At 55.4% G+C, this 12,337-nt stretch overlaps 5 protein-coding genes across 5 annotated transcripts; 3 read left to right on the forward strand and 2 right to left on the reverse strand.

Annotated features, from left to right (window-relative positions):
• Positions 1–5,196: 5,196 nt before the first annotated feature.
• Positions 5,197–6,555, forward strand: IUM83_09913 (putative ubiquitin-conjugating enzyme E2; the record flags this gene model as incomplete). The annotated part of the gene is made up of 7 exons (XM_067934388.1): positions 5,197–5,304; positions 5,365–5,460; positions 5,530–5,598; positions 5,669–5,810; positions 5,901–5,982; positions 6,049–6,124; positions 6,217–6,555. 7 exons carry the CDS (start codon positions 5,197–5,199, stop codon positions 6,553–6,555), a joined length of 912 nt encoding a protein of 303 aa, XP_067793282.1.
• A 121-nt stretch (positions 6,556–6,676) lies between these two features.
• Positions 6,677–7,383, forward strand: IUM83_09914 (uncharacterized protein; the record flags this gene model as incomplete). The annotated part of the gene is made up of 5 exons (XM_067934389.1): positions 6,677–6,709; positions 6,790–6,944; positions 7,030–7,102; positions 7,185–7,247; positions 7,324–7,383. The coding sequence occupies 5 exons, from the start codon at positions 6,677–6,679 to the stop codon at positions 7,381–7,383; spliced, it is 384 nt and encodes a 127-aa protein (XP_067793347.1).
• A 133-nt stretch (positions 7,384–7,516) lies between these two features.
• IUM83_09915 (putative mitochondrial protein) lies at positions 7,517–9,040 on the reverse strand (the record flags this gene model as incomplete). Its single annotated transcript, XM_067934390.1, has 1 exon — positions 7,517–9,040. One exon carries the CDS (start codon positions 9,038–9,040, stop codon positions 7,517–7,519), a length of 1,524 nt encoding a protein of 507 aa, XP_067793281.1.
• A 1,003-nt stretch (positions 9,041–10,043) lies between these two features.
• IUM83_09916 (CAMK protein kinase) lies at positions 10,044–11,066 on the forward strand (the record flags this gene model as incomplete). Its single annotated transcript, XM_067934391.1, has 1 exon — positions 10,044–11,066. The coding sequence occupies one exon, from the start codon at positions 10,044–10,046 to the stop codon at positions 11,064–11,066; it is 1,023 nt and encodes a 340-aa protein (XP_067793313.1).
• A 465-nt stretch (positions 11,067–11,531) lies between these two features.
• IUM83_09917 (serine protease family S33) lies at positions 11,532–12,176 on the reverse strand (the record flags this gene model as incomplete). Its single annotated transcript, XM_067934392.1, has 2 exons — positions 11,532–12,044; positions 12,123–12,176. The coding sequence occupies 2 exons, from the start codon at positions 12,174–12,176 to the stop codon at positions 11,532–11,534; spliced, it is 567 nt and encodes a 188-aa protein (XP_067793312.1).
• Positions 12,177–12,337: the final 161 nt, after the last annotated feature.

The following is a 12,337-nucleotide window of genomic DNA, read 5'->3' on the forward strand; positions in this document are numbered from 1 at the left end:
CTCTGAAATCTATAAAAATGTAATATATATATATTATGAACTACTGGGGTGCTAATTAATATATGTTGCTCAAATACTGACACACCTGTTGCCTACCGTTTTGTAGGAACACCTGTTGCTAGGACTGGGGATAGTGAAATACTGTTGCTCCCTGCGACAGCTTGCACTACTTTCCTTGGTATGGGACACTTCGAAGGTGTAATCGTTTTTATAAGTCTCAAGTCGGAGATCATGTATGAATCCAGCTAGCAGTCAAAATCATACACATTCAAGTAATTTAACTGTAGCTAGCCGATGCACATCAATTCATTCTTAAATTTGTCGCTTAAGGACCACCGAGCTCCTACTCTGGTAGAGTTCGTGACAGTAAATTTACCATTAAGTGGACGCTGCCGTCGGCCATCGACGACCGCCCGCACCAGCGCCAGAGAACGAACCCCGAGGGTACGAGATGGGATGTGTCTCCTAGCAGCCACGCCCAGCCTCACCCAGCGCCAGGACAGCCGGGCTCCGCGACAACGACATGGTCGGCAACGACAACCGTGACTCCAGAACTGTTGGAGCAGATGCTTCAATGCACGCCCCAATCAACGTAGCAGCAAACGACTTAAATGGACCAGCTTCTCGATCAGAGAGCTAATCCTGGAGGCCCAGGCTCGTCCCAGGACGACGCGAAAGAAATCTGATCCGACGCGCTTCGAGGGCAGCAACAATGATGATCTGGAGCTCTAGATTTTTAGTACAGAGCAGTGCTATTCTGATTTGCAGACCGAGTTGCGCGAGCTCTCGTCAGATGGGATTCACCAACCTAGCTGATAATGCCCAAGCGTGGTTTTCAGATGTGAAACTATCCACAGTGTAACGGGGTTACACACACAAGTGACAACAGTCACTTGTGCATGACAACGGTCACAAGTGACAACTGTCACTTGTGCATGACATTTGTCACTTATGGTTTAACAGATAAATATCTGTTAAAGGTTTTAGATACTTCCTCACATTGGTGTAAGGCACACCAATGGATACATTGAAGTGGGCCACCACAATGAGTGGTCCACACCTACCCAAAGATCCTATTGGTAGAAAGCAGCATCTTTCTACCAATCAGAGTCATGCATATTAGCGGGGCTCTGACAGCCAGCCGCTGTCAACCCTTTCATAGATGATAAACAGTTTTTAGCAGCTTTTAGAGGAAGATCAATTTACAAACAATACAGTTCTCATTTTACCTAATCTAAGTCACTTGGAATCCTTTCTTACTTTACTTATATTTGTGTATTCAAATATAATTAACCTAAGTAATTACTAAGTACTTACGCTTCCTCAAACACGTTGCGCAACGTGTATGCTAAAGTAGTGAGTCAAGTTAGACCCACTACAGATGTGCCCATGGAGAGCTCCAATACGCCTGCAACGCATGTTGCACGCGCTGACTGCCCACACCTGTCTGACCCAGAGTGGGAGGCCCTCCAACGACTGTCAACAGTCATTGGAGAAGCGGCGATAGCTACGATGCTGCGTACGCTATCGCCGACGGAGCAACATGGTGTTGCTCTCGGGTTCAGCATGAAGGAGCAGCGTGATGCTGCTTCCTCAGTGACGGCGTCGTCGGGGACGACACCGCGTGCTCAACTATTAAAGTTGAGCGTGAACAATTATGTGGGAAGAGAGGGCGAGCCTCTCCTCCGATGGCTTGTCGAACTCGACACAGCCATAGCGGCTCGACGCATCGTCGACCCGCTGTCGAAGGTCGCGTTCGCCATGTCCTGCCTTGGCGGACGCGCAAGGAGTTGGGCGTATGGACGCCGACTCTCCGATCCAACGTGCTTCAGCACGTACGAAGTGTTCAAAGAGGAGCTCAGACAAGCGTTTGAGCCCCCGCAAAACGAGTTCCGGTCGAGGGCGGAATTCCTCGACCTGCAGCAGGGTAAGCATGACGTCCATGCTTACGCGCAGCGTGCATGGTACTTGGTCTCGAACATCGTGACCAACCCGATAGACGAGGCGACTAAAGTCGTCACGTTCATGAAGGGACTGAGAGATGGGCCTGTGAAGACCTATCTCTTCCGAGAGTACCCGAGTACTCTCGAAGCTGCGATTACTCTCGCAATGCAAGAAGCGTTTAGCCTGCGGCAGGCTAAACTGCATGCGAACGTGCCGAGGCCGCAACCGCGCCCGGTAGTGAGCACGGGAGGTCCGGAACCAATGGACCTCTCGAATGCAACGGCTGCTGGTTACCAGCAGCAGGGAGGTAACGTGCGATGCTTCCGTTGCGGAAGGATCGGTCACTTTGCAAGGGAGTGCACAGCTCCCATGCCCCATGGAGGTGGCCGTCGTGGCGATGCTAGGCATCGCCGCGGACCAACAAAAAACGCGAGCATCCAGTAGGCGCGGGGCGCCCTACTGGTAATGCAGTCACGCGTGCCGACATCGGGCACACGACACTGAGGACTGCAGCCCCCAGTGAGGCTAGCTCTCGCTGTAGAAAACAAGATGACAGGCCGAACCTAGTCATCTTGAAAGTTTACTCGAAGAGAGCGAGTGACTCTCTTCGAGCTTTGGTAGATTCAGGCGCGTCGAACAACTTTGTTCGACTACGAAGCCTGTCGAGACTTGACTTCGAGGAGGTAAACGTACCTCGAAGTCTTCTGGAGGTACGACTGGCAACAGGTGCCATCGTGAAGACCGAGAAGCGCGTCGTGAACGTGCGCTGCTCGTACAAACAACGAGTGTTTGTCGAACACTTTATCGTCCTGGACCTGGACGATAAGTTCGACGTGGTAATGGGCATGCCGTGGCTTGCACGGCATGATCCGGTGATAGACTGGAAGAAGCGCACGCTCGTGCGCTTCGGACGCGACAGCGGAACAGAGAGTGATGGCCCTGTTACCGCAGCGCGCGCACCTGCTGGTGCGCGCGGCTCACCAGTCGAGACAGCGCTTAATGCCGCTGTCCCGGGGTGCCCAAGGGGTGCGCGAGGATGCGCACAAGAGGAATCCACGTCGGCAAGGCTGCCGACGTCGGAAGGAAAAGATGTGTCGGTTCCGGGAACCAACACTCGCGTTCAAGTACGCATGGGACAGTCCCTGACCCGAAGAGGTCAGGTTGACGACGACGCGTCGACTCCGGGAGTCGACGCACCCTCGGTGATGAGGGGATCCGCCAATAACTGGCGTCGAGGTGACAAAGGCGTGTCAACTCCGGGAGTTGACGCTGCAAACAGTACGGACGGTTGCAAACGTCCCGTACTGACGCAATTTGTATGCTGTCGTGCAGCCGGGCTGAACGACGAAGCGCCATGCGATCAAGCCGGGCTTGATACCGCGCGCCCGCGGACAGGGCCCGCCGGCGAACAACTGTCCACGGCCGGGCCTGGACAAGAAGAACCACCGTGCGGAGCCGGGCTCCGCACAACAAGAAGACGGCGCATGCGGAGAACGCTGCGCAAGTCTCGGTCCGGGACCGAGACTCAACAAGAGCAGTCTGCTGGGCAGACTGCGGCGGTGACGCCGGATGTCGAGACGCTAAGCGTCTTGACGCGCACCGATACTGGATTCCAGTATCAGGAAATGGAACTCGCTAATCCTCCGACGACGGCGTCGGAGTTGACTTCGCTTCCAGCCATGAGCTGGAAGCGCTTCACGCGCGACTTGCACGATGGACGCATCGAGCAAGTCTGCGTTCTTTCGGACAGCGAAAGAACGGCGAGCGAGAGCGAAGAGCTGAGGCAGCTCTTCATGGGAAGTACCACTGAGAGTGAAGACACTCTCAGTGCGAAGACGAAGCGAGAGCGCTTCGAGGAACAAGGTTGGGACTCGCTGAAGTCGAGTCCCTATTACGAATTGTTGAGGGAGTACAAAGACGTACTCCCGGAAGAGATTCCTGCGGAGCTTCCGCAGGACAAGGGCATACAGCACGAGATTGATCTCGTGCCGGGCACGAAGTACTGTGTCACGCGGCAGTGGCCACTGCCGCGAGAGCAAGTAAAAGCAATCGACGACTTCTTTGAAAGTCGTCGCAAATCAGGACAAGTGCGGGAATCAAAGTCCCCGCACAGTGCTCCGACGTTCTGTGTCAAAAAGCCACAGGGCGGATGGCGCATCGTTCATGCGTATAACAAGCTGAACGATGCGACGGTACCAGCGCAGACGCCGATACCGCGAAAAGATGTTATCATCGATTCGATGGCCGGTAGCACCGTTTACAGTGCTCTCGACTTACGAGATGGATTCTATCAGATCCTAATGCGTGAGAGCGACATCCCTCTCACGGCAGTGAGCACGCCAAGTGGCATGCGCTGGGAGTGGCTAGTAATGCCGAACGTGGGCGGAAGCTCCTCGGCAACCCTACCCTCCGCAGACCGGTACACGCGCATCAGGTACATCTTCAATGTATTTTCGCTAATCGAGGACAAGGATGCGTTGTATTTCTCGTCACCTTTCGCTCGATGAAACGCAGAGGCAGATGGTCCAGGACGATCCACTCGCACCAGCGAAAAATGGTACGCGTCTCATCGTCGACTACACGTAGACGGAGCGTGTTGCAGTCCTTTGCGGCTTGAGAGGCGTCTTCAAGGTAGGTCGGGTGGTTGGTGCGGAGATGCGTGATCAGGTTGGTGTAGTCATGAGCACTCTTACACACCTTCGAGCAGGTCAAGCACACAAACTCTTTCTCGGACTTCCTAGTGAACATCAGGCTACACACTAGCTTGTTGCTGAGCTGGTTGGCGTTGGACGGCATCGGGGCAGGTTGTTTTCGGCTGTAGCGGGGGTAGAACTTTGTCAATTTAATTCTAACCGAATAATTCCACCTATGATAAGATCTTTCGCTTAGTTGAGTAGTATACTGAGCCCAAGTGTAGCGAGACGCCGCAGCCTACGATGCACAGCGGCCGTGATTGGACAATTTCGTAGATGTTAGAGGCATATGATTGGTCAATACACAAAGCGACTTACATTTGAGTAGTATACTGAGCCCAAGTGAAGTGGGACACCGCAGAAGTCACTGTTATCTTAGATATTAGAGGCATTGATTGTGTAGAATAGAGTATTGGATATTATTGTATGAAAATGCTGGGGAAATATCAGAACCTGGAATAATCGCGGTAATTTCCAAAACACACTGAAGCATGCAAGGTGGCCAAAAATACTCGATGAGTGTGTTCTTTTCTGGTGTGCCCCTACTGAGCTGGCAGGGATGAAGGTGAAAGTTCACGTCGGTGGGCCTGAAACTTGGATCGCATCTCTGCCGGAGAGCCTCAAGCATGAATTCTCGCGGGAAGAGCTCGAGCAGATGAAACAGCAGGTGCATCGAAGGCGCTTGTCGATCCATGATAATCTAATCTGACTGCTGGTGTGTGTGTAGTTCTCCGACTTTGACACAAGTGGTGACGGCAGTATAGCTGCGTCAGAGCTTATTGTCTTGATGGAATCCATGGGGATCACATCCACGCTGGAAGAAGTACGCATCGATAGTACATGTATAGGCTTTATTAGGACAATCCCGTCTGAATAGCTGTAATCCACCCAGGTCCAAGAACTCATTGATAAGGTTGACGATAATCGCTCAGGCGAACTGGAATACCCTGAATTTGTTCGGGTACGTGGAATTGGCACGTTTTGAAGCGTTCAAAAGAATCGAACAGCTCGCTCTTGATGTCGTGATCTAGCTTGTGAGCGATATTCGGAGAGGAAATGGAGACAAACTCGCTATGTTTCTGCAATATTCGAAGCATGTAATGGCTATTCGTCACGAATTGCTAGATTTGAACACCAACCCCACTGCCAACTCGCAGGTCTTCGGTGTAAAAGGTTTGTGCGTACAAATTCCTCTTGGAGAGTCACCCCCTCCCTCCCCCTTTCGAATCGAAAGTTTCGATACTAAAAGAACTTCATCCGCAGAAAGTGCCTGGGAGTGGGAGGTGTTGATGAATGGACCCACAGGAACGCCATACGAGGGCGGAGTCTTCCGCTTCCATGTTCGGTATGATACAGCACGCACTTTGTTGTTTCACTATTTTGTTAAGCTCATCCAACTCACGTATTGCAGGTTTAGCCACGAGTACCCGTTCGAACCACCGGTACTAAGCTGGCTCACACGCATCTACCATCCAAACTTTGTTCCGGTACGTAGCCACGCCTTCTCTAACATTGCGTCAAGCACAAAATAAAGACAACTTACACGTACTTGCAAAAAAAACGTTTTCCAACTTGAAAGCTGTTGAATGGCTCCATGTCGCTATACGGATTACTGCGTCGGTGGGATCCAGAGTGGCGCACGCGACGCCTCCTCGAAGCTGTCGAGGAGCTGCTTGCCACGCCAGACGAAGAGCTCATCGCCGAGTTCGAAGCTGACACAGCTCAGATGTTGCAGGGCGGGGGAGTCGACGCTGCATCCGCCGTCGCTTCCATCATCGCCAGCTCCAAATCTAAAGCTGCTCGCCACACTCGCGTCATCACGCTCGAGTGCATCGCCGCCTACCACAACGACCACGAAGCCTTCACTCGCGACGCGCAAAGACTCACTCAGCAATGCGCGCAGCACCACCAAGTGTAGCCATGTATCTAGATGCATGGCTCCATGTATCCACGTCCTAATACAGAGAGATTCAATATTCTTATATAGAGACCTTCGATTGACTGGGTCTCCATTTGCGAGGAGCTCCGATAGTGACAACATGCTGGCCCAGCAACAGGAAGTGGAGGCGGATGTGCGTGCATATCTCGGGCCCCAGTCCTCTATTGGAGGATATAAAGGCACGACCATGTAGCTGACGCGCGTGTGCACCAGGTCCGAAAGGAAGACCAGCTGCGCATCAACGAGTTCGGCCGCAACAACGCGTCGCTGCACGAGATCCGCGAGCAGAAGAAGGCGCTCAAGGACAAGCTCGATACCCTGGACGACGCCAACACGGACCTCATGATGGGCGAGGGCGACAACGTCCAGTGCGTTTTCATGGCCATACAAACTTGCAGTCAAAGCCTTGCACCTCCCAAATTGTTGACGGGGGTATGCTATGCGTTGTTGCAGGCTATTTATTGGGGAGAGCTTCGTGGAGGCCTCGGAGGATTTCGCCCAGGAGTACCTCGAGAAGCGCGTGGAGGTGGGTGGATGACGTGCAATTTTGGGTGAATGGGTGGGTGTAGTGGGTTTTATGGCGCTGATGCGGTGTTGGGTGGTTTTAGGAAGCCAACGCGGAGCTCAAGAAGCTGCAGGCGGAGGAGTCCAAGCTCGAGACGCGGCAGGCGGTGGGTGATTGTTGTGGTGGATGCGAGGGAAGTGGGTGACTGACGGTGGGTGGGTGGATGTTGATGGGGTTTTCAGGCTTTGAAGAAGGTGCTGTACGGCCGCTTCGGCCAGAGCATCAACCTGGAGGACAGCTAGATGGTGCAAGACAAACGACGAAGGACGGGTCCTTGACATTCAACACGCACACAGACTGTTCTCTAGGAGAGGAAGTCCATTTTGACATGTTTTGGAGACGTTGAATATTGCGTCTATTCAGCCATTTTGGTGGTCAAGCTAACCATTTGTAGCGCGAGTTTTGCTCTTCTACGAGAAGGTTGTCCGTGTGCCACATGGACGACTCCAGCTTTGAAATGAACTCGTCGTTCAGCGCCAGAGCTTCATGGTATTTCTCCCCCACGAGGTCCCATGTGCTTGTCGGTGGAGCAGGAGCGTCTTCGAGCGCCAACTGGATCAAAACGGCGTGCAAATGAGCTCGGAGAGCGTCCTGACTCGTTGCATGCTCCTCCAGCGCGAGGTCGATTCGATGCGGCCCACGTTCTACTAGTTTCAGGTTCAGCAGGTACTTCTCCGCCGAGTAGAACTCCTTCAGCCGACCCAAAGTCTCGGGACTGCCGTGCGAAAGCTGATCCAGCGTAGCATCCTCGTGAATAACCGACTTGCTGTGCAGCGTCTGGTACCCGCTGAGCATCGTGGGGATGAACACTTCTCGCTCGCTGACAGCCTTCAACCCGGGGATCTCCCTCGTCTCCGAAGAAGCGCGTAGGAAGTGCGTGGCCACGATATGCAGTCTCTGGCAGTTCAACGTGCGCAGCTGCACGCAGTCCACTGACTTGTACGTGCTGACCATGTGCACCGTCGAGAGCAGAGCGAACGCCGCCACCACATTCATTGTGGACGAGCCCGTGAACTGCGAGATCAAAATGCCCAATCCAGTACCAAAGATCGAGGACGCAATAGCTTGGGACCCCGCCTTCGCCGTCACGTCCGCCAGGTTCTCTCGGATCGCGAACGAGTTATGAAACCCCGCGCGCGTAGCACTAGCACTCAGCCACGCCACATTCTTGGCCACATTGGCCAGCGACGCAATGGCCAGAAAACTCCCAGGCGCCAACGGCGTCAGGATCTCCCCGAGCACCGACACGTCCAGCGCTACAGAAGACGCCACGCGCCAGCGCTTCGGGTCTGCGTCGTACCGGTTGTTGACGATGCTGGCGAACAGCACGCCGCCGAACTGGCCCAGTCCGTCCTTGAGCACCCAGTTGACTGCCGCAGCTGTGGGGATGGCCCCGGCGCCCAGTCCAATGGCATACAGTAGCGACTGCATGGACAGCACGCTGGCCGCGCAGGAGGCCACGGAGCCCGCGAAGCTCCACTTGGCGTACGGGAAGTAGTCGCCCGTGAGCGACGCGCGCGCGTCCTTGGGCAGGAACAGGTCCCACAACACGTCGTAGAGCCACGAGCCCGTGCGCCGCGCCGCCGCAAGGCTGAGGCTCGAGGGAACGCTGCCGGCCTCGGCCTTGCGGGTCCACAGGCCCAGCGCTCCCCCGGTCTTCTCCACGTCGAAGCGCTGCGAGGAGGCGGAGGCGACGTGGTAGATGGTGCGGCCGCGGGCGAATCCGTTGTCCTGCGACGCCACGGGCGCTGCGGGGGAGGAAGAAGAAGAGGCGGAGGAGGAAGAAGAGGAAGAGGAGGTGGAGTAGATGCAGACTGGAGGACGCAGCAGCGCGGACCGAGACGCGCTGCCAGCCCCGCGCAGCGCCACGAGCGGGCGGCGCAGTGCCAGCCGCAGCATTTTGCTCTCGGCCGTTGGCGGCGCTTCAACTGATGGCTCGAGGGCGCGGATTGGACGAAAATGATGGCTTCAACTTGGACCTGCCCATTGACCGAGCAGCTCCGATATAGAAGCATGGACATGGTTGCACAGACTTGTGACTTATGATATGCATTGTTTGCTGTGCTGGTACAGTGTGGTGTCCGAGTTGGTGCGCTGATACTTCTGCATCAGGCTGGCTGTAAGCGTTGGGTGTGATTGCTGCGGGGCTGACGTAAGCGGATAACGTCCACTGTTATACATATGCGTATTGCGGCTGAGGCCTCCCTAGCGTGCCGCCGTCGTCGCGGGGCTGACGAACCATGCGGCTATCAATACCAACTGAATGAATAATGCCCCGAGGCCCAAGATCGGCAGCCGAAGATCGTCCTGCGTGAAATGGCATAGCCACGCGAGCGGCGACTAAAATACCTCTCCCCCCACCCCACGCACGTAGAAGGCATCGACGGCGGTGACAGCGACCGGCAGGATTGCGAGCTTCACTCCACACATCGGATATTCATTCAGCGGCAGACGTTGCTTGCTATAAGTGCAAGCCGCCCGAGGAGCGTAGCCAAGTCAGATCGCCAGAATCAATTTGATTTTTGCAGCTGTGCTAGGCATTTTTCAAGCGGATGTACAGCCGGACAATCTTTTAGCCTCATTACCAATAACATCCCATAACCTGTTAGAATTCGTAATTCAAATACACCTTCTACATAGTACAATTACTTCATCATCTTAATAAATTTGAAATTGAATACCAGGAGAAACCCCTTATAACAAAACCAGTACTGCAAGATGTAGATTCAGAAGCGACATTTCCTGCGATTTTTTGCGATAAGAGCGTGTGGAAGTGCATACTCCCTTGAGATACCTTCACGACCCTGATGATACATCAACATCGCGCGTCATGGCTGGCATGGAGCTCTGCCCATTTCCCCAACGACTTCCAAGAGTCCACATCAACCCACCCTACTACATCATGCTGGCGTGCGTGACCCCGTCGCCCCTGGCGCCGCGGCGGCTGCAGACGCCGCCCGACGAGCAGCTCCGCAAAGGCCCGTACACCATCACCAAGGAGCTCGGCTCCGGGCTGCACGGGCGCGTGCTGCTGGCCTTCGACGACCGGCTGCAGCGCGACGTGGCCGTCAAGCTGCCGGCTGCGCTCACGGTCGACGCGCTCAGCGCGGACTGCGTTGACACTGACGCGCTGGAGCTGCAGGTGTCCTCCATCGTGCACGAGTGCAACGCCATGAGCCGCGTGCAGCACCCGAACGTGCTGCAGATCGACCGCCTCGTGTCCGGCACCAAGCTCGACTGCGACTACGTGGCCATGGTGACCGAGTTCGCGCCCAACGGCGACCTGTTCGACCTGCTGGAGGTCGGCGGCGCGCTCCCGGAGCCGCTGGTCAAGGTGTACGCGTGCCAATTGCTGCGTGCACTGGAGGCGTGCCATGCCAATGGCGTCGTGCACCGAGACGTGAAGCCAGAGAACTTGCTGCTGGACGCCAACTACCAGCTCAAGCTGGCCGACTTCGGCGTCGCGGCGACGGCGCCCGCGGGCGAGGACGCCTCCGACGTGTTCTCAAGAGACGAGAGCGGCACGGCGCTGTACATGGCACCCGAGATCAGGTCCAGACGGCTGTACCGCGGCACACCCGTGGACGTTTGGTCGTCCGGCGTCGTGCTATTCATCTTGATGACGGGGCTGCCGCCGTTCAACGAAGCCCAGAAGGGAGACGCCTGGTACGACGATCTGCTGGCCGGTGACCTGGAGCACTTTTGGCAGTCGCAGCCGGATGAAGTGCTGCAGGCTATGACGCCTGGTGCGAAGGACCTCATTTCCGCCATGCTGGTCAACCCGGACCAGCGCATCACAGTGACGGAATCACTGCAGCACCCGTGGCTGCGAGGCGCAGATTGCGTCGACTCGGCGTTGATCCGCGATGCCGTGTCGACCCACCTCGAGGCGGCTCGCGCTGCAAGTAAAATCGAGACTGCTTGAAGCAGCAACAGCAAATGAAGTGGCCGCGGAGACGCAGCCACTCGTATAGAATAGTATTTATCAATTGCGAACAAATGTAAAGTAACATTGCTCTCTCCAGTCGTTGTCATCCACCGTTCAGTTAGCTCCGGCGCCTTCATGCCAGTTCTCGCTAATTAATTTTCGATGTGTCATTCGTCTTCCTACATGTATAGTAAGTGGCTTCAAGCATACACACACACACACCGCAGGACGATCGCAACACGATGGCATCGTCTCAGACGATCGCAAAAACGAAAGGGTAATTATTACACGATATCTTGATAATACTTGCTTTGTATTTATACACACAAAATTGACCTCCTGACGCACACCAAAACTTGGAATCCGGTTGATGAGACTTCGGACGCGATGCATGGCTCTAGACATGATAATAAACAGCGCGGCGGCGGCGCACAATTGATAAATGCTCAGCAGTTGCGCCCCTTACGCGCACGCCGTCGATCCCGTGTGCATGATCATCTGGCGCAGCTTCTTGATCGTGGGCGAGGGCTGCCCGTGCATGATGCTGAACGGCGCCCTGAACTTGGCGCCCGACACCGAGCGGCCACGCACCGTCTTGACCGTGTGCATCTGCAGCTGCAGCGTCTCGAGCTCCTCGGCCTGCGACAGCACGCTCGAGTCGTCGAAGAACTTGACGTTCTCCTTCCAGTTCATGCGGCGCCACAGGTGGAGCGAGTTGGCCCATTCCTTCATTAGGTCGTTGGTCGGGGCCGCGAACTCGGTCACGCGCGGCTCACCGAGCTTCATGCGGCGACCTTCGACGCGCACCACCTCGGCGGATGACACCGAGAAGCGGTACGGGAACTTGCCGGGTGCGGCCTTCTCCACGCGCACCTTGGTCACGTGGCCCGCCAGCTCCAGCTCGCCCACGAACATGCCGCCCTTCTCCTGGAAGTACTTGAGCACGCCGTCCTCGAACACGCAGAAGAACAATTGCTGCACACAGACCACGCGTCCGTCAGCATCTGAGGCAATGTTCAACAACTGCTCAATAGCAGCAACCAAAGCTCTTACCGGTGAGTCGTACGCACTGCGGCCGCACTTGATGAGGTATCCCTCGCGGTACATGGTTGGCTTTCGAGTAGCTTGGTGGCTAGACAGCCTTCTGAGCCTCCAGGCTCCCGTTTAGGTGTGAGATGAGTGAGTAAGTGCCTTTGTCGCGCCTCGCGCCAACTGGCCACTGCCGCAGTAATGGCTCGCTTCGCCCCTGTTGGTTTGCAGCCGTTGCC

This window comes from Phytophthora cinnamomi, assembly GCF_018691715.1.
Source record: "Phytophthora cinnamomi strain GKB4 chromosome Unknown Contig29, whole genome shotgun sequence".
Taxonomy (NCBI): Eukaryota; Oomycota; class Peronosporomycetes; order Peronosporales; family Peronosporaceae; genus Phytophthora; species Phytophthora cinnamomi.